Source organism: Oryctolagus cuniculus, chromosome 15 (genome assembly GCF_051225735.1).
Source record: "Oryctolagus cuniculus isolate XC-2025 breed Fujian yellow rabbit chromosome 15, ASM5122573v1, whole genome shotgun sequence".
In the NCBI taxonomy this organism is placed as follows: Eukaryota; Metazoa; Chordata; class Mammalia; order Lagomorpha; family Leporidae; genus Oryctolagus; species Oryctolagus cuniculus.
The window spans coordinates 8,766,843-8,784,613 of record NC_142881.1 but is presented as its reverse complement, the minus strand read 5'-3'; the positions used below and the strand labels follow the sequence as shown (position 1 = coordinate 8,784,613).

Genomic DNA, 17,771 nt, shown 5'->3' with positions numbered 1-17,771 from the left:
ACCTTGTTAAAAGCTGAATGACAGAGTGGAGGAGTTACTGTTGTTTCTCATCTAGAGCAGGGTCACCAGCAAACCGCCTCTAAATAACGAATTCCTTAGTACCGGTCAAGAGCCACGTTGATGTCCAGGAACGGAGTGATTGCACCGGTACCCAGGAGTGCTGAGTAAATTGGGGTGCACTGTGGACTCACTCCGAGCTTTGCGTTCCCAGTATCCGGCAGGCTGCCAGGTTGAGCCACCGCATTGTCGCGTTGGCAGTTGTCAAAGACTGACAACTTCGTGTGGTCCCAGCTCTCCCACTCTGTGTCCTTGTTATGGTTTCCCTTGGTTCTTGAGTCGCTTCATGGGCAGGTGGATTTTGACTTTCTGAGTAGATGGGTAAGTCTCGGACATCTGAGGTCTGTGCTTTGTCCTGCATGTCCCCATGGCCCCAGTCCTCCGTAACAGGGGTGATGAATCTTTTCTCTGCCAAGGGCATTTGGATATTTATAATAATTTGTGGGTCATTACCAACTTAAAAAGTAGCCTCCAAAACATTTATTGAATCTCGAGTTCCACCTGCTGTTGCCTCAACAGGGCCAGAACAAATGATTCTGTGCACCTGGTGTGGCCCATGGGCCAGATGGTCCCCATCCCTGCTCTACAGCCAGGGCTTGGGGCAGCTCAGGAGACCTTGCACCTGCGCGGAGAGCCCATGGGACTGCTGGTACCCACGGTGGAATTCGTGCCTGCGATGTGCCAACCCCAATCCAAGCTTCTCCTCTGGTTTTGGGATGGTGTTTATGACTTTTCCTAGTTAATAATTTCCTTCCTGCTTAAATTCTGCTTGGGCCAAGCTTAAAAATAATTTCTCTCCTCTGAGCACAGACGCACTCTGGGAGGGGAGGAGGAGAGAGTTCTGGAAGATTGGTGTCCAGGACCGGCTGTGCAGGAGCCAGCCTCGAGCTGGGCACCCGGAGGTCAGCGTGTCTGGGGGCTGTTCACACTCTTCCTGGGCTGGCCCTCACGTGCTAGTGGGTCTCATGAGCCTCTCGAAGTGTGTGGGTGTGCCCACCTCGGAGCGCCAGGCCTTTAGCAAGCCTCGCGCAGGGCCTCCTGGTTTTGGCCCGGGAGCATCTCGGAGGTGCGTGCTGAGGCCCCTACGATGGACTCCCAGGCCTATGATGGACTGACCGCGCAGGGCCTGCGTCGCCCAAGCCTGGCTCCCCAAACCAACCAAGGCACAGCTCCTCCCCCCTCCCTCCAGGCTGCATCTCACTTTTCAATCTGAGCTGAGTCTTTGGCCTTGACGCTTGCCCTATTACGTGATGGTGTGCACTTGGGGGTTCAGGGAGAAGAAAGCCTACAGGCCTGTGAGGAAGGGCTGTTGTGCTAAATGCCTTCCAGATGGTGATGCGGGAAGGGAGATAAGCTGCTGCCGTCCATCTGGCCTGACAGGACGTGATGTGTTCGGCTTGTACCCCCGGGGCCGTTATCGCCCTGCCCTGACAGCCCGCGCCGCTCTGGGGTTTGTCCTTAGACAGGGCCTGGATTTGGCAGCTCTGACCGATCCCCGAAATGAAATTTGCTCTCAGAGCAGCGGGGAGTCTGCCAAGAAGCACTCAGGAGCCCTGAACAGAGAATCAGAGGACGCTAGGAGCCCTGAACAGAGAATCAGAGGACGCTAGCTGCCGAGAGCCTCTCTGGAGCCCGACGCCCGGGGCTGTCGGGCGAATGCAAGCCCTGGAGGGATGTTGTGTGTCCCGGGTGGGTGGGGACCCTGGCCAAGGGACTTGTGGGCCTAATTGTTGTACTAAATGAGGACGCAGATTCTGAGCTGGGGGTTCGAGGTTGTCAGGGACCTGTGTGGAGGAGGATTCCGAGGTCCTCTGCAGCCAGGCTTAGCAGGGCAGAATGCTCCCCTTGATCTCTGCGTCACATCTCCCTGCTGAAAGCATGGTGAGTGTTGTGCTCTCTGTCAACTCTGTTCTGAAAAGGAACAAACAGGCCTCACCTTACAGCAGCGTTTCCTTCACCTTCCAAACAGAGAGAGATTCTGCATGAACTGCAGTAATACTCTTTGTTGTTCCAGTGAGGTTTGGAAAACGTTGATTAGCGCCCTACATGGGAAGAGGGGTCAAGGCCACCAGAAGGGCCTTTGCATACCTCGGCCCCAGCCCACTCTCAAAGGAGACCCTCCCACGGGTGAGCTGGAAAGGCAGCAGGTGGCTGGGAGGCGCCCAGGGCTCTGCCCTTGCTGGGCAGCTGTCTGGAGGTGGCCACCTCCCAGGACTACTGACTTGGAGGTGAGCCACTGCTGGCCCTAGGACCTGAGTGGAGGTAGGAGCTGTTGTGCAGAAGCTGAGCCATGAGTGGCCATGACCACTCTCCTGTCTGTGCTGGGAAGGCCTTGCCCTCTGTAGCACGGGGGAGCTACAGGGGTCCTGTGTTCTCTCCTCCTCTGGGTCCTGAGTGTGCACCCCAGGCGGTCACCCAGTGGGCCTCACTTGGAAGGGCCCCCTGCCTGAGTCCGTTCTCTGTTGTTTCCATCTTGAAAATCTTTTTTTAAAATATTTATTTATTTATTTGAAAGAGTTGTAGAGAGGCAGAGACAGACACACAGAGAGATCTTCCATCAGCTGGCTCATTCCCCAGATGGCTGCAATGGCCGGAGCTGAGCCAATCCAAAGCCAGAAGCCAGGAGCTTCCTCTGAGTCTCTCACATGGGTACGGGGCCCAAGGGCTTGGGCCATCTTCCACCACCCTCCTAGGCCATAGGAAAGAGCTAGATCGGAAGTAGAGCTGCCAGGACCCGAACCAGCACCCACATGGGATGCCAGCATCGCAGGTGGTGGCTCTACCCACCATGCCACAGTGCCGGCCCCTCCATCTTGAAACTCTTAATACTCTTGAAAACATGGGGGGCCGGAGCTGTGGAGTAATGGGTAAAGCTACCACCTACAGTGCTAGCATCCCATATGGGAGCCGGTTCAAGACCCAGCTGCTCCACTTCTGATCCAGCTCTCTGCTATGGCCTGGGAAAGCAGTACCAGATGCCCCAAGTGTTTGGGCCCCTGCACCTGCGTCAGAGACCTGAATGAAGCTCTTGGCTCCTGGCTTCAGACTGGCCCAGCTCCAGCCGTTGCAGCCATTTGGGGAGTGACCAGCAGATGGAAGACCTCTCTTTCTCTGCTTCTGCCTCTGTGTAGTGCTGCCTTTCAAATAATTAAGTAAATCTTTAAAAAAACAAACAAACAAACAAACAAACAAAAACAACGGGCCCTGCATTGCCATTTTGCTTCTGTTTGCATTCGCTTTGCCTGCAAACTACATTGCCCTGGACCCCTTGGCCCCAGGGTTTCAGGGAGACAGGGCAGTGGGCTCTGTGTCGGGGGCCTGCACGGTGGTGGGGCTGGGGCAGAGGGCAGGGCCCAAGGTGGCTGAGGCTTGGGCCCACTCTGGGGTTTGGTGTTATAGTGGGAGAGGACCCATTAGCAGAAAGTGGAGAGGTCAGCAGTCAGGGGCCCAGCCCAGCCTGGCAGTGCCTGTGTGAGCCACCAGCATGGTTACGCAGTAGGCTAGCCAGGGGAGAGAGAGAGCGAGAGCGAGACTGGGGGCCGTCTGGGGGAGGGCCTGTTGCAGCCTGGGAGGGACTTTGTGTGCCTGGAGCAGCCAGCCACAGATAGGCCTGGTGGGCTCAGAGCCGGCCCAGGGAGCCCACCTGCAGATTGGGGGTTTAAGCAAGGGAAGAACCTGCCTAGAAGTTGAGCTGGGTTGATTCAGTAGTGTGGATCGGAGGGGTCAGAATGGGATGCAGGCACAGCAGGATGTCCCAGAGCCCTGCTCCGCGGGGCTGCTCGGATTCCAGGAGCAGAGGAGATGACTCGGCAGGAAGAGGAGACGAGGGAGCCCTGGGGGGAGAGAACGGGAAGACTGAGGGGATCCGGCTTCCGCAGCGGAGCCTGGCCTGCTGCAGCACCACTCCCAAATCGGGGCGGTCTGGGGGCAGGAGGGCTGGGTGGGAAGAGGAGGAGTTCTGTTGGGACCACAGAGGGGGGTGCTGTGTGTTGGGCTTGTGCTGAGTCACGGAGCCTTTCCTTGTGGGGCCTGACCGCTGGCCTCGGGGTGGGCCGAGAGCAGGCGCTGGGCGAGGCAGTGCCGTTCTCCATTGGGCGGCTGAGTCATTTGTTTGGTGCCTTTGGCTGATGGGACTGAGCCAGGTCAGGAAGGGTGTGGCCGTGGTGGGAGAGAAGGAAGCAGCCAGGTGGCCCCGGGAATGGAGGTGGCTCTGTGGGCAGCCGGAGCTCTAGGCCTAGGCAGAGGGAGGTCTCACGGTCGGGGAGGGGCAGTGGATGGATCTGGTCACACCTCGACTGCGTTGGCCCTCTGATCAGCGCCACCACCCCTCTCCCTGTGTCCTCAAAGAAGCAGAATCCAAACTATAGCCTCCTTCCTCCTTTCCAAACATTTAAACAAATCTCAGGAGATGTGCAGACTCTGTGTGTGTGTGTGTAGGGAGGGTGTGCCAGGGCAGTTCCTCGAGAAAGCCAAGTTTCCGGCTCAGAGCCCGAGTTTGTACCTGGTCTGCTCACTGACGCATGCGACGGGCTGTGGCCTCCTGCAGTGCAGCGGCAGCTCCCACAGGAGCCCCAGCAGCCTCCGTAGTTGGTGTCGTTCTCTTACAAAATAAATTCTTCCAGCCACCGCCCCGGCCCCTGCCGCTGTCCCTGTGCAACCGAGAAGTCACTCCATCCCTCCTAGATGTACTTCACGTTTTTGCTGGATTCCGGTCCCGGCGCTTCTTTGTAGTTCTTGTCCCCGGTGGCTGGGCCACAGGGCTGGTGCTGTCTGGGCTCTCTTGTTCTCCTTGTTCCCATGGGGTCCTGGGGGAAGGGTCACATGGGTCCCAGCAGCCAGTCTGACCCTTTTGGGCCCTTGTGTGTTGCTGCCTCCTGGGGACGGCCAGGCTGGGTGTGGGGCACGGGGTGACCGAGACAGAAGGGGCACGTGGGTCGGTCTCCCCAGGGGCCAGCAGACGCCCAGGGGTGTATGCCAGGGCGGTCACTGGAGGAGGGCGGCCACAGGGGTGTCACGTGGCTGGGCGCACCTGGAAGGGGAGGAAGGAGAGGTACAACGGCCTAGCGGGGAAGGAACCCAAGGAGGCCTGCAGAGCCGGAGCTGGGGCAGGGGGTGAGATTGAGAATCCCCTCCCCAGGAAGGGGCGTGAGCCTCTGTGGCCACTGCCCCCAGGCCAGGATGCCGCCTCCTTGGCTGAGTGAGCCTAGGACATTGGCATGAGCGCAATGAGTGACGCGGACTCGCACGCCCAGACTTGTGTGGTGGGCGAGCTTTCTGCGTTGTTCAAGCCCAGAGGGGAGTGGTCCTCCACCCCGGGGCTGTGAGGCCTCCCCACAGCTGCCCCCTCAGGCAGGGTCCCGCCTGCAGCCTGGCCACCACCAAGACATCTTCAGGCTGGGCAGCTCCCCCAGGCACGGCTGTCGAGGCTGGGGGAGCTGCTGCCCTGGAAACCGCTCCCGGGCTCTCATCCGTGGGTGGCATTGTTGGTCTTGGTTTTTGCCAAAGAAGATGCCACAAAGGCCCCTGCACACGTGTGGTTCCCTGGATGCCCATTAGAGGGCACTCTCCCATTACTCGCCAGGCGTCTGTGCTGTGGACAGCCCTTCCCAGGAGGAAGAAGGGTCTTAGCGGGACCTCATGCAGATTCCTCGATGACCCACTGGCCTTTCCACCTGGCCTTTTTCCAGACTCGGGTTTTTGGGCGCCAAAGTTCTGATTTAATTCTCATTGGCTATAAAAAATCATTAGAAGTCCTGAACATTGCAGCTGTAAGGAAACTCAGGTTCTGCTGGATTCAGATGAGGGAGGTCCTGCATGGGAGGCTGCAGCCTCTATGGTGTCCGAGGGGAGGTGGAAGCGGAGCACTGGGAGCCGTGTGCTGGGTCTTTAAAGGGCCCCATGCGTGTGTGCGTGTGCGTGGCGGGGGGGCTGATGAATGTGCCATTAGTGAGCCGAGTTCCATTCGGAATAATTCTCCCATTGTGTCCCCAGCGCCTGCCCGGCTGCTGCCCGTGTGGACCTCGCTGCCCCGGCCTCAGGACTTGCAGCCTTGCCTTCCGCCCCAGCTGTCCACAGAGCAGAAGCCTCCGCTTCCTCCTGCCAGGACCTGGTCCAGGACACAAGCAGGTATTGGGGAAGCTCCCTCCCTGCAGCAGCGGCTCCTGGAGAGAGGGGTTGTGGCCCTTGGCCCCGAGGCTGTGGCTGGGCGGCATTTCTCATGGTGCCAACGAGGCGTTGACGGGCTGTGATGTAGCTGACGTTAGGCTCATGGGACAATGGACGGCCTGTGTGAGCGAGTGTATTAGGGCGCTCCAGACAAGCAAGAAGCAGCAGAGTGTGCGTGGGTGTGTGTGCCTACACAGCTGTGCACAGGGGGTTGGGGCTGTCGCCCTGGCCTGTCCCCACATCTGCGGATGCTCCAGGCCCTTAGGGAGAATGGCCTAGAGCTTGTCTAGAACCTAGGTTCTCTCCCGGTGCTTTATGTGGTATCTGGATGACCCCTTATACCATCCATCGTTGTTACACTGCCCTTTAAGGAGTAAGGATGAGGCACCTACTTTATTCCTGGATGGTTCTGATGTGTGATTGGTTGAATGTGCATACTCAGGCCCCTGGATACGGAGGGCTGTCTCTTGTATGTATAGATGCGGCTGTGTTTTAAGGAATTGGCTCACATGACAAGAGCAGGCTGGCAGGCTGCAGACCCAGGGAGGAGTTAATGTTGCAGAATTCTAAGGCCACCGTGGGCACTGGGCACAGGGAAGCTGCCACGTGGAACGCCAGCGCCCGTGTGGGAGGGCCTGGTGTGAATCCTGGCTGCTCTGTATTTCTGATCCAGCTTCCTGCTGGTGCACTTAGGAAGCCGCAAACGATGGCTGCAGCGTTTGAGTCTCTGCTACTCACATAGGAGACCCAGATGGAGTTTCTGGCTCCTGGCTTTGGCCTGGCCCAGCCCCGGCTGTTAAGGGCACTTGCGGGGTGAACCAAGAGATGGGAGATCTCACTCACTCTTGCTCTCTCCTCTTCCTCCTCTTCCTCTCTTCTTCTCTGTCTTCTCCTTTCAAATAAATAAATAAAGCTTTTGAAAAATTCCAAGACTGTCTGCTGACAGAAGTGCCTCTTCCTTAGGGACCTGGCTCTTTTCCTCTTGAGATCTTCAACTGATTGATCGGGTGAGGCCCACCCAGGGCGGATAATTTGCTTTCCTTGAAGTTTAAATGTTAATCTCATCTGAAGTGATATCAGGTCTGGGATTTTGCCAAGTATCTGGGTACAGTGGCCCAGCCAAGTTGACACACACAGTTAACCATCACAGCAAGTGAGACAGAGACAGGGACAGAGACAGAGACACAGAGAGAGAGATCTTCTACCTCCTCTTCCTTTCTGAGGCCACCTGGGCTCGAAGCTGTGTCTGCCTCTCACGTGGGGTGCACTGGGTGACCTCCCCTTCGGCATCTGTGCCCTGGAGCCTGCTCCTGTGAGTTGCTGCTGAAGCTCATGCATTTGCACACTGAGTGCTCGCTCGGCTGCGTGAACTTAGGGAGACCCTGGCCAGACCTGTGCTGGGGTTGGGTCGTGGAGGTCTAGAAGGCAAAGCCCCACTCTGCCCTCCTGGGGCTCACAGCCCTCTGGGGATGCCAGGCGTGGCATCTGGGTGGTTCTGAGGGCTTCCGGGGAGCAGTGACTGAGAGCAGAGGGCTGTCCAGGCCAGGGGGCTGCTGAGGATGCTGGGGGAGGGAGAAGATATGGCTAGGACAGGGGAAGAGCATTGCCGGGACCTGAGGAAGGGGGAGGCGCCACAGAGGAGCCGAGCCACAGGTGCTCAGTGTGGCTGGAGTCTGAAGAGAAGGCAGTAGTGGTGGCCCCGTGGGCGGCCAGGCAGGCACACACGGTGACCGTGGTGTAGACTGTCAGTGGGGGTAGCCTCACGGGCAGGCCAGGCAGGCACACACGGTGACCATGGTGTAGACTGTCAGTGGGGGGTGGCCTCACGGGCAGGCCAGGCGGGCACGCACGGTGACCATGGTGAAGACTGTCAGCAGGGGTGGCCCCATGGGCAGGCCACTTCCGATCCAGCTCTCTGCTATGGCCTGGGAAAGCAGTACCAGATGCCCCAAGTGTTTGGGCCCCTGCACCTGCGTCAGAGACCTGAATGAAGCTCCTGGCTCCTGGCTTCAGACTGGCCCAGCTCCAGCTGTTGCGGCCAGCTGGGGAGTGACCAGCAGATAGAAGACCTCTCTTTCTCTGCTTCTGCCTCTCTGTAGCTCTGCCTTTCAAATAATTAAGTAAATCTTTTAAAAAAACAAACAAACAAACAAACCAACGGGGCCCTGCATTGCCATTTTGCTTCTGTTTGCATTCGCTTTGCCTGCAAACTACATTGCCCTGGACCCCTTGACCCCAGGGTTTCAGGGAGACAGGGCAGTGGGCTCTGTGTCGGGGGCCTGCACGGTGGTGAGGATTGGCAGCAGGGGTCACCCCATGGGCCGGCCAGGCAGGCGCACATGGTAGCCATGGTGAGGACTGGGGGCTTCATCTGCTGTTTCCTTTGGTAGGGTTTTTTTTTGTTTTTTGTTTTTTTTCTCTTCATAATAGGCCCTTCTAAGAGAAGAATATAGATTTACAGAAAATCATTAAGAAAATACTGAGATTCTCCATTTATCTAAGCCTGTAGTTCCTCTATTAGCTTCTTTTTTAAAACAAAAAGATTTATTTATTTGAAAGGCAGAGTTATAGAGATGGAGGGAAAGACAGAGAGAGAGAGAAAGATCTTCCATCCACTGCTTCATTCCCCAAATGCCGCAATGTCTGGGCTGGGCCAGGCCAAAGCCAAAAGCTGAGAGCCAGGAGCCTGGAACTCTGTCTGGGACTCCCTCCTGGGTGCAGGGGCCCAGACACTTTGGCCGTCTTCTGCTGCTTTCCCAGGCACATTAGCAGGGAGCTGGATCAGAAGTGGAGCAGCCGGGTCTTGAACCAGCACCCATATGGGATGCCAGCATTGCAGGTGGTGGCTTAACCCACTGTGCCACAATGCTCGTCCCTCTGTTAGCATCTGAGCAATGCTACAGTGATGTGGGGTGTTCAGTGACCCAATGGTGATGCATTATTTTCACTGACATCCTGGTTTATTCGGATTTCCTTGGTTCCCCTCATGCCCTGCTCCCGTTCCAGGACGCCAGCCGGGCCAGCACCGTGCCTGTAGTCCGCACAGGTTCCTCTTGGCGATTTCTCAGACTTCCCTCGTGATGGCCGTGGTGGTTTTGAGGAGAGGGGTCCGGTGTTTGGTAGGGTGCCCCACTGTTGGAATTTGATGCGAGTGTCCCATGATTAGACTGGGATTTGGGGTGGGGGTGGGGGAAGATCACAGATAGAGCGCCGTGCTCATCCTGTTGCCGGGTGCGCATGTGCCGTCGCCGAGGCTGTGATGTCGACGTTGGCCTCGGCTGCTTGGTGAGGTCGCGTTTGCGGTCTCTCCACTGCCCAGTCCCTGCCCGCTCCTTTCCCAGTGCAGTCTTGGTGCGGAGGTCACGGTGTAGCCCACGTGGAGTGCGGAGGCGCCGGGGACTCCCACCCCCTTCTCTCCGGGAGCAGCCCCTGCACCTTCTGTACGCGGGATCCGTCTCCTCTCCACGCATGCATTTATTCCATTATTCACTCACGTCGGCGTGGGCTCCTGCGTGCGGTCGCTGCCACTGCATCACTCGGGCTGCTGCTGCGCTGGCCATTGGCTCCCTGGGCTTGCTTCCTACAGTGTCCCGAGGCCCTGAGGCAGGCCAGTGACATCATTGGGTGTGGCCCGCTGATGGACAGGACCCTGTGCCCAGCCAGCGCAGGGCCAGGGGGACTTCCGTGGCCTCAAATGCAGCTTCCACTTTCTCCTCTCTCGGGGCTGTCATTTCTGGAGGTTCTCACGGCAAAGCTTCACAAACACACAGGTGCACGTTGCTGTCACACAGAGGTCGCGTGCGCTTGGCCTGGGCCAGCGTCTGAGGTCCTCAGTGGTCCTGCTGTGCAGAGCCACCCCTCACCCCGCAGCGAGGCTTCTGTGAGAGCAGACACGAAGCTGTGGCTTCAGCTTCCCATGTTCAGCTTGCAGGGGAGTGGCAGGGCGGGAGACACCCAGGGCGCACCTGGTTCTGAGCACAGCCGCTCTGTTCTCCGAACTTGCTGGGCCATTTCCTGCTGCCTCTGCTCCTCCTGGCCACCGTGGGAGTGACCACACAGTCCCCTTCCCAGAGCAAATGGCTCTGCTCCAGGACTTTGCTCACTGCCCTTCCCCCATGCCCTTTGGAAGTCATTAGGCCTGGGGAGAACAGATGTGACTTTGGGAGGGAGAAAGCAGAGGCCACCAGCGGGAGACAGCTCGAGTGCCTGCGTCCCACCCTCGTCCTGGGAGGAGGGGCGCGTCTGCCCAGCCGGCCTCTGCCCGGCTTCCCCCTCCTCCAGCACGGCCGTCCACGGCCTCGACCATCCCAAGCCGAGCTGTTCTCAGAGCTGCAAAGAGGGAGTCAGAGTTTCCAGCCTCACCCACGCCAAGGCAGCCGCAGTGGCCCTGGGGGCTGGTGATGAGCCTGATTGCTGGCACCAGGGCTGGGCAGGGTGTGAGCTCAAGCAGGCACTGGCCCGCTCAGAGCTGACCTTCCCCTCTCCCTGCTGGGGACAGCGGGCCAGGGGCTGCTGGCCACTCCCGGTGCAAGGAGCTGGGCCGAGCGGCGGAGCCTCTTGCAGGGCGGAGGCCTGTCCCCTGAGGCTGACGCCGGAGGTGGGGGGATGTGACTTGGCTCCGTAGGCTTTCCCATGCCGAATCCCCACCCCTCTGAGGTCTCCTGCCCCTCTCGCTCCCTTCTCTCTGCCAATGCCGCTCTGATCTTTGAGAACTCTGCCCAGGCAGAAGGGAGAGGGCAGTCTGCTTCTCCCCATCCTCCGTCCCCCCAAGTCCACGGTGTGAACCCCTGCCCCAGCTCGGCAGTTGGTCTGGTGGGTGGGGTCTGCATGTGAGCCTCCCTGACTTGCTAGAGAGAGAGGCGGGTGGCAGGGCCTGGAGACCACGGTGTGCTGCCCCCGCCCTGGCAGCCACGTGCCCATCATTCTCTTCCCCTGAGGGCCTGTTCTGGGGCACATGGGACATGAACCTGCCATGCAGTGCGACCAGTGCACATGGTCGGACCTGGGCTCTCTCTGAACGTGAGCCAGCGCTGAGGCAGCGGCTGAGCAGCCTGCTGTGTGCTGGACCTGCTGTGTGCTGGGTCTCGGTTTCCCCCGCTGGGGCTAGCGTGTGCCTGGGAGCTCCCAGCAGAGGGAGGCTGTTGGTTGCACCTCTCCTGAGACAGTCAGTGGCAGGTGGCCTGCTCGGGCTGGAGGAGCAGGCGTGGGAGAGGCCGTGGCTCGGGATCCCGGCTCTGCCGGCTCTCCCTCTTCCAGGGGGACGGGGAGGGGAGCTGGCTGCCCGGGGTCTCTCTGGCCCGGCTCACGGAGCACAGCTGGGCCATACTGCAGAACTTCTGCCCCGTGACCCCGCCTGGGCTGGAGTCCCACCACCCCTGAGCAGCCTGGAAGGGAACCCAGCCCCGAGAGCACTCAGGGAGAAGCAGATGGCGCGATGGGGCTTGGAGCAGTCACGAGGGTGGGGCTGGAAGGTCCCAGGGCAGTGAGGGGCCCAGCCCTTCCTGTCATGAACGGGGCAGCTGAGACCATGGCTGCCTGCGGGTGGCGCCGCCGCTCTAATTTCAGGCTCCTGCACTCGAGGAGGCCGCTTTTCTTCCAGCCAAGTGCTTGCCCGTGAGCAGAAAGCAGGGGTTGCCGGGAGCGGGCCTGGCCACAGACTGCCCTGAGGAGGTGGGGGAACAGGCCCGCAGGCCACGGGAGGGCTCCGCGGAGGCGGGGTGGGACGGGATGTTCTTGGCACAGGACCACGCCCTGCCTGGGCGCCACGCCTTTTGTTGGCGAGTCAGTTTCTCAATCCTTTGGCTCCCGGGGTGAAGCCCCAGGCTGCTGCTGTCAGGGCTGGGGAGCGAGGCGAGCCGGCGTCTAAGTGGAGTCGCACAGAGCTCCCTGGTGTTTCCCTCTGGTTGTTGGCAGATCTGTCCGTCATCCACGCATCCCTCTGTCATCCGACCTCCCAGGCACACAGCAGGTGCATTCTGAGTTGAGTCTGTGGCACACCCATGCTTGAGGTGGTGCAGGGGAAGAGGCATTTATGAGCTGTGTGACCTTGGATGAGCTACTCGACCACTCTGGACCTTAGTGTACTCACCTTGGAGATGCGGCCAGCGGTGCTCGCCTCCTGGGCTGGATGTGAGGAGTAAGTGTGTAAGAAGGACCCAGCTCAGTGCTCCACAGGTAGAGGCATGTGAACAACGCTGGCTCCCCCTGGCTTTCAGTGGTGCTGGGGTGAGGAGGCAGGCACGGCACAGCGCCACGTGGAGCTGAGAACAAAAGACTCCAGAGACGAGAGCAGCTGACTCTGTCCGGGGAAGCTGGGGAGGCTCCCAGAGGAGCCAGCGTCTCCACTGGGGTTGGCAGCAGGCGCAGGTGTCTGCCGAGGCGGGAAGAAGAGCCAAGGCTCGGGGCACGAGTGGCCCAGCAGCTGCCGACAGCAGGCCAGGGAGAAGCGGGGGGCAGAGCAGCAGGCTGGCAGGCGACTGTCCGATTCAGGGGGGCCCTGCGGCCAGACCCGGAGTTTGCTGGGGCCAGAGGAAATGCGTCTCTCTGTTCAAGCAGGAGAGAGTCAGCATGGGCTTTCGCTTGGGAGAATGTCTGATGGCGGGGAGGAGGGTGGATGGAGACGAGAGGCCAGAGGTCAAGGGCAAGGTGGAGCTTGTTGCTTTAGATATACCTTCATCTCCTTTAATGTCCACGGCAGCCTTGCCAGGCAGGGCTTTTGTTGTGCCCATTTTATGGATGGGAAAGCTGAGACCCAGCGGCTGAGGTCATGAGCTCCAAGGGCACAGCTGTGGTGGGAGCTCTCTGGGTTGGGTCACCTCAGCAGACCCTTGCCTGACCGGGGAGCTCTGGGCGTAGTGTCAGTGAGGCAGGGACGTGGAGTCCTGCCCTGGTCGAGGTGACTCGCTGTCTCACAGAACAGCTGCTGCTGACGTGCGGTGCGTGTGTGCAGGCCTGGATCTGCTGTGCCAAGGGCTTGTACGTGTGCTCTCATTTAAACCCCGCGACAGCCGCATGCTGGGGGAGCCCCTCCTACTACTTCCATTGCACAGGTCAGAAAACTGAGGCACAGAGGGGCCAGGTAACTTCTCAGGGTCAGTTTAAAGGTTCAGGTGAGTGAAAGGTTTCCCCTAGCCATTGATTCTGATGTGGGTGTCTGAGGAAGAGGACTTGACTCAAAGCTTTTTGCCAAACATCCACCCTTCTCTCCTCCCCCCAAATCACAAAAACATAACAGACCTGCCACTAGGGGGCGTTGTCGTTGGGCTCTGCAGGGGATGCCCAGGGCCTCCTCACAGCTCCAGAGTTTTCCAAACTCCGGGCTGGGTTGGAAATCGTGTTTGCTGCTGTTCTGTGTCTGCAAGTACGGATCTGCCCACCTGTGTCTACACGCATGTCCACATGTCCACCCACATGTCTGCCCACATATCTGTCCACTCACGTGTCCATCCACATGTCCACCCGTCCATCCACATGTCTGCCCACTTGTCCACGTGTCCATCTACATGTCCACTCACATGTCCACCTGCATGTTCACATGTCTATCCACATGTCTGCCCACGTGTCTGTCCACCATGTGTCCACCTGCATGTCCACATGTCCATCCCCATGTCCGTCCACATGTCTGTCCACGTATCTGTCCACTCACGTGTCCATCTACATGTCCACCCATCCATCCACATGTCTGCCCACATATCTACGTGCATGTCCACCCACATGTGTGCCCACTCACGTGTCCATCCACATGTCCACCCATCCACCCACATGTCTTCCCACTTGTCTATCCACATGTCCATCTACATGTCCACTCACATGCCTACCTGCATGTCTGCATGTCCATCCACATGTCTGCCCATGTTTCCATCCACATGTCCACCTGTATGTTCACATGTCCACCCACATGTCCATCTGCATATCCACATGTCTGCCCACGTGTCCATCCACATGTCCACATCTGCCCACGTGTCTGTCCACATTTCCACATGTCTGCCCACATGTCTGTCCACCACGTGTCCACCCACATGTCCACATGGTTGCCAAGGGCCTCCCACGTGCCCGACATGGAGCCAAGCTCCCTCCTTGAGCTGACCCTGCTGCTGCTAGCCACAGGAGCTGACCTGTGCTGCATCGGCCCACACCCCCGGGTGACCCCCAGGCCGGCAGTCGCTGTGGAGCGGACATGTCCGAGTGGAGTAGGGACTCCCTGTTTCCCTGGATTCCTGGTTCAGACATACAACAGGTAAACAACCGATATTTGTTTTGTACCCAAGTTACAAGGAGCCAGCCTCTGCAGGCTTTTAGAAAACCTGGTCACACCTGCAGCCATGACGCTGGCAGCATTTCCTTACCGGCAGCGAGATGAGGACTGGGCCCAGCCTGGTGTCGCAGGACAACGTCACGTGTACAAACCTCTTCCTGCAGGAAAAGCCGTGCCGACCCTCAGACACGGTTCCAAGCCTGGTGTCAGGTGGAGTGATGGAGACGGGCCTCGTGGCTATGGCAAGAGAGGGGCTTTTTAGGGCTTGGGAGCTCACATGTGGAAGGTATCCCATGCGTAACAAATCTTCCCGGGCAGGTGAATCAATTAATTCACAAACTTTTATTGGGAATCCGCTCCCGGGCGAGGTTCCCTGGTCCCAACAGAGCGGGGCCCGGGCAAGTCGTGCGTCAGAGGTTGGGAGGGCTCCTTTTATAGATACAGCGCATGGGGGTTAAAGGTCGAGGCAGGTCTGATCCTCACTGGTTGACCTTTAGGCACCTGTGGGGACCTTGACAAGGACTTTCCTTCCCCGGAAGTGGGGGTAGGGACTCTCCACTCCTGGAAGTGTAGGCCTTCTCTCCTTGCGGATCCCAGAGCTGCCAGCGTGCACACACACATCCCGCGCTGACACAATCAGTGGCTCATTCTACCAGCCCTGCGGCTCTGTCAGCCTGCGGTTGGATTTCTGCTCCTTCATGCGTCCTTGGGGGATTAGCTGGGGGCCTCGGCACCTGGTTGGTTTTCCCTGCTCCTCTCATGAGCAGGGCAGGGTTTGCATCAGCTGGTCCAAAGAAATCTACCTTGGAACAGCCAGTGGGGGCTGGGCCTACAGCGCAGGGACAGTGCCAAGTGTCCCTTGTATCTGCTGGACTCAAAGAGGAGAGATTGGGAGCTTCTGATCGGCTGTTTTGCATTTTTTGTCTTAGAAGCCCTCCTCTCCTCCTCCTGGGGACCCTGTGGAGGCCCCCCAATACATACACATACTCCCTTGGGCGGGGGCGGCCCTTCCCAACCTGTTTGTCCAGTCTGGCTTCAGAAGCCATCTTGGCTGTGGCTTCCAGCCGCTGGGAGCTCCTGTCTGTTTCCTCCTGGACGTTCCCCTTAAAGGGCCTTTTGTTCCCGGTACAAAGTAGGCTGCGAAGCCAGCAAGTCCAGGCTCCAGAGGGAGCCACTCGGGGAAGACAGCAGCTCTCCGAACCAGAGCACCCCGCGTTCCCAGAGCTCATGGAACCTCCTGCTGCCCTAGAAGTCGCTCCCTAAGCAGAACCATGCAGGGCTCTGCCTATGTGTTTGGTCCCGGGCAGGAGCAGTTACCTGGCCCAGGTGAGTCCGTCGGTTCTCTGGCCCCAGGTGTGGAGGGAAGCTTGACTTGGCAGGGCCTAGCCTGAGCTCCAGAGGCTGGGCTTTTCCTGGGCTGAATGTCCATCGTGGAGCCCCCGTCTGTTCTTGCTTGTGGGGTGGGGTGGAGTGGGGAGCGCAGGGGTGGGGAACTGCAGCTTCTCTGAAGAAAGTGGGTATCCGAGAGGGGCCACTTAGAGTTAATCCACTGGATGAACCAGAAGTTTATGGTTAATAGCAGTTTGAGACTTTACCTTGAAAACAATGAAAAATTATGAAAATGATTCTTGTATTTAACCAAGTGCAGACTTTAAGGATAACTAAGTGCTTCACTGGAGAAGGAATCCTAGTTGGATTTTCCTGCCGAATTTCAAGGTTGCAGGTTTCCCGCTTCGCACCCGACTCTCAGTTCACGCAGCTGTGGTCCTGAAGGCGTCTCCTGGTTCTCTTGTTGCCATCTTCCGGCCCCTGCTGGCCGGGTTCCCCTCCAGTTGCTCACAGGCCGGACTCTGCCGGCTGCCATTCCTCAGTGGCTGCAGGTGGGTTTTGAGGACTGGCCAGGACGGCTTTCCCAGACTTCACGACGTTTTGCGTCTTCTGCCCAGGCTGTGGGCTCAGGGACATTGCCTATCCACACTGACAGTACAATAGACTGACAGACTTGATAGTGTCTGAGTCTGTGAGCGGCGTTTTCTGTTTGTTCTTGTTTATGTCTTTAATGTAACAGCTTTGGTGGACATGTACTACTTGTCCATTTCCTGGGGCACACAGTGTGGTCATTCGGCACGTATGCACAGGACAGACCGACCAACCAGACACACAGCCTTGCTCTGTCTTATCCTTTGCCCGCTCCTCGCTGCCAGGTCCTTACACAGAATATAGAACATTGTGGTGAACTCTGGACACCCCACCCTGCTGTGGAGCCCTAGAACTTGTCACTCTCCTTCTTTTTCATGATTTATTTATTTGAAAGGCAGAATTGCCGAGAGAGAGATCTTCCATCTGCTGGTCCACTCCCCAAATGCCCGTAACATCTAGGGCTGGTCCAGACAGAAGCCTGGGGCCAGGAGCTTCACCCGGGTCTCCCAAGTGGGTGCTGGGGCCCAAGCACTTGGTCATCTGCTGCTTTCCCAGGTGCATTAGCAGGGAGCTGGATCGGAAGTGGAGCAGCTGAGACTTGAACCAGTGTCCATATGGGTGTCACAGGCAGCAGCTTCACCCACTGTGCCACAATCCCGGTCCCAAACTGGTCACCTTTGTCTGATTGTGTTTTGGTGCCTGTTATCCAACTTCCTTGTACCCCTCCCTTCCCCCACCCTCCCCGGCCTGTGATCATCACTATGCTGACTTCACATCAATCATTCAGTGAGCTCCACACAGGGAGGAGGACATATGGTATCTGTCTTTGTGTGGCTGGCTTATTTAACTTAGCATCACCATCTCCAGTTGCATCCATTTTGCTGCAGATGTCATGACTTTATTCTTTTTTATGGCCGAGCACAATTCCACTGTGTGTGAGTGCCACACTTTCTGGATCCATCCCTATGGCATCGTTCACTGTACCTGGTGTTCCTGATCAACACAGGCCTGCCGCTGCTTTCCCCACGTACACCCTTGTGTGGTGGAAGCAAGGATGGTGGGAACCCTCCCAGCAGGATAGAAATACGCAAATACAGCCCCAGGAACTTGGCAGTGTTCTGACACTGCAGATTGCTGGGGGGAGCCCAGCCCAGTGCTCTGAAGGGCTGGCTGAAGTAGCCACAGGAAATCCAGTGCTGCGTGGGGGGGATGTTGTGGAAGGCGATGTTCACCACCTACTCACACTCCCCTGGCCAGAGCCTGTGAGAGCACGTGAGCGTGGGGGGCAGAGGAGACGCTGCTTCGTCCCGAAAGCGCCTTGGCTTGCACCTGCTGGATTTTAAGAATCATGGCTGTTGCCCTCTTTGCTTTGGCT

The 17,771-nt window shown here is 58.3% G+C and overlaps 1 protein-coding gene across 36 annotated transcripts in view; it reads left to right on the top strand.

Annotated features, from left to right (window-relative positions):
* TACC2 (transforming acidic coiled-coil containing protein 2) overlaps window positions 1-17,771 on the top strand; it is a 202,534-nt gene that overhangs the window by 105,884 nt on the left and 78,879 nt on the right. For 35 of the 36 annotated variants that reach the window (XM_051824267.3, XM_051824261.3, XM_070057109.2 and 32 more), the window contains one exon: window positions 6,049-6,183. In XM_051824267.3, coding sequence (XP_051680227.3) covers window positions 6,049-6,183 — 135 coding nt within the window. Of the gene's footprint in view, window positions 1-6,048; window positions 6,184-15,591; window positions 15,803-17,771 lie in introns of those variants that run through there. The other variant, XM_089313900.1, reaches the window with a different exon arrangement.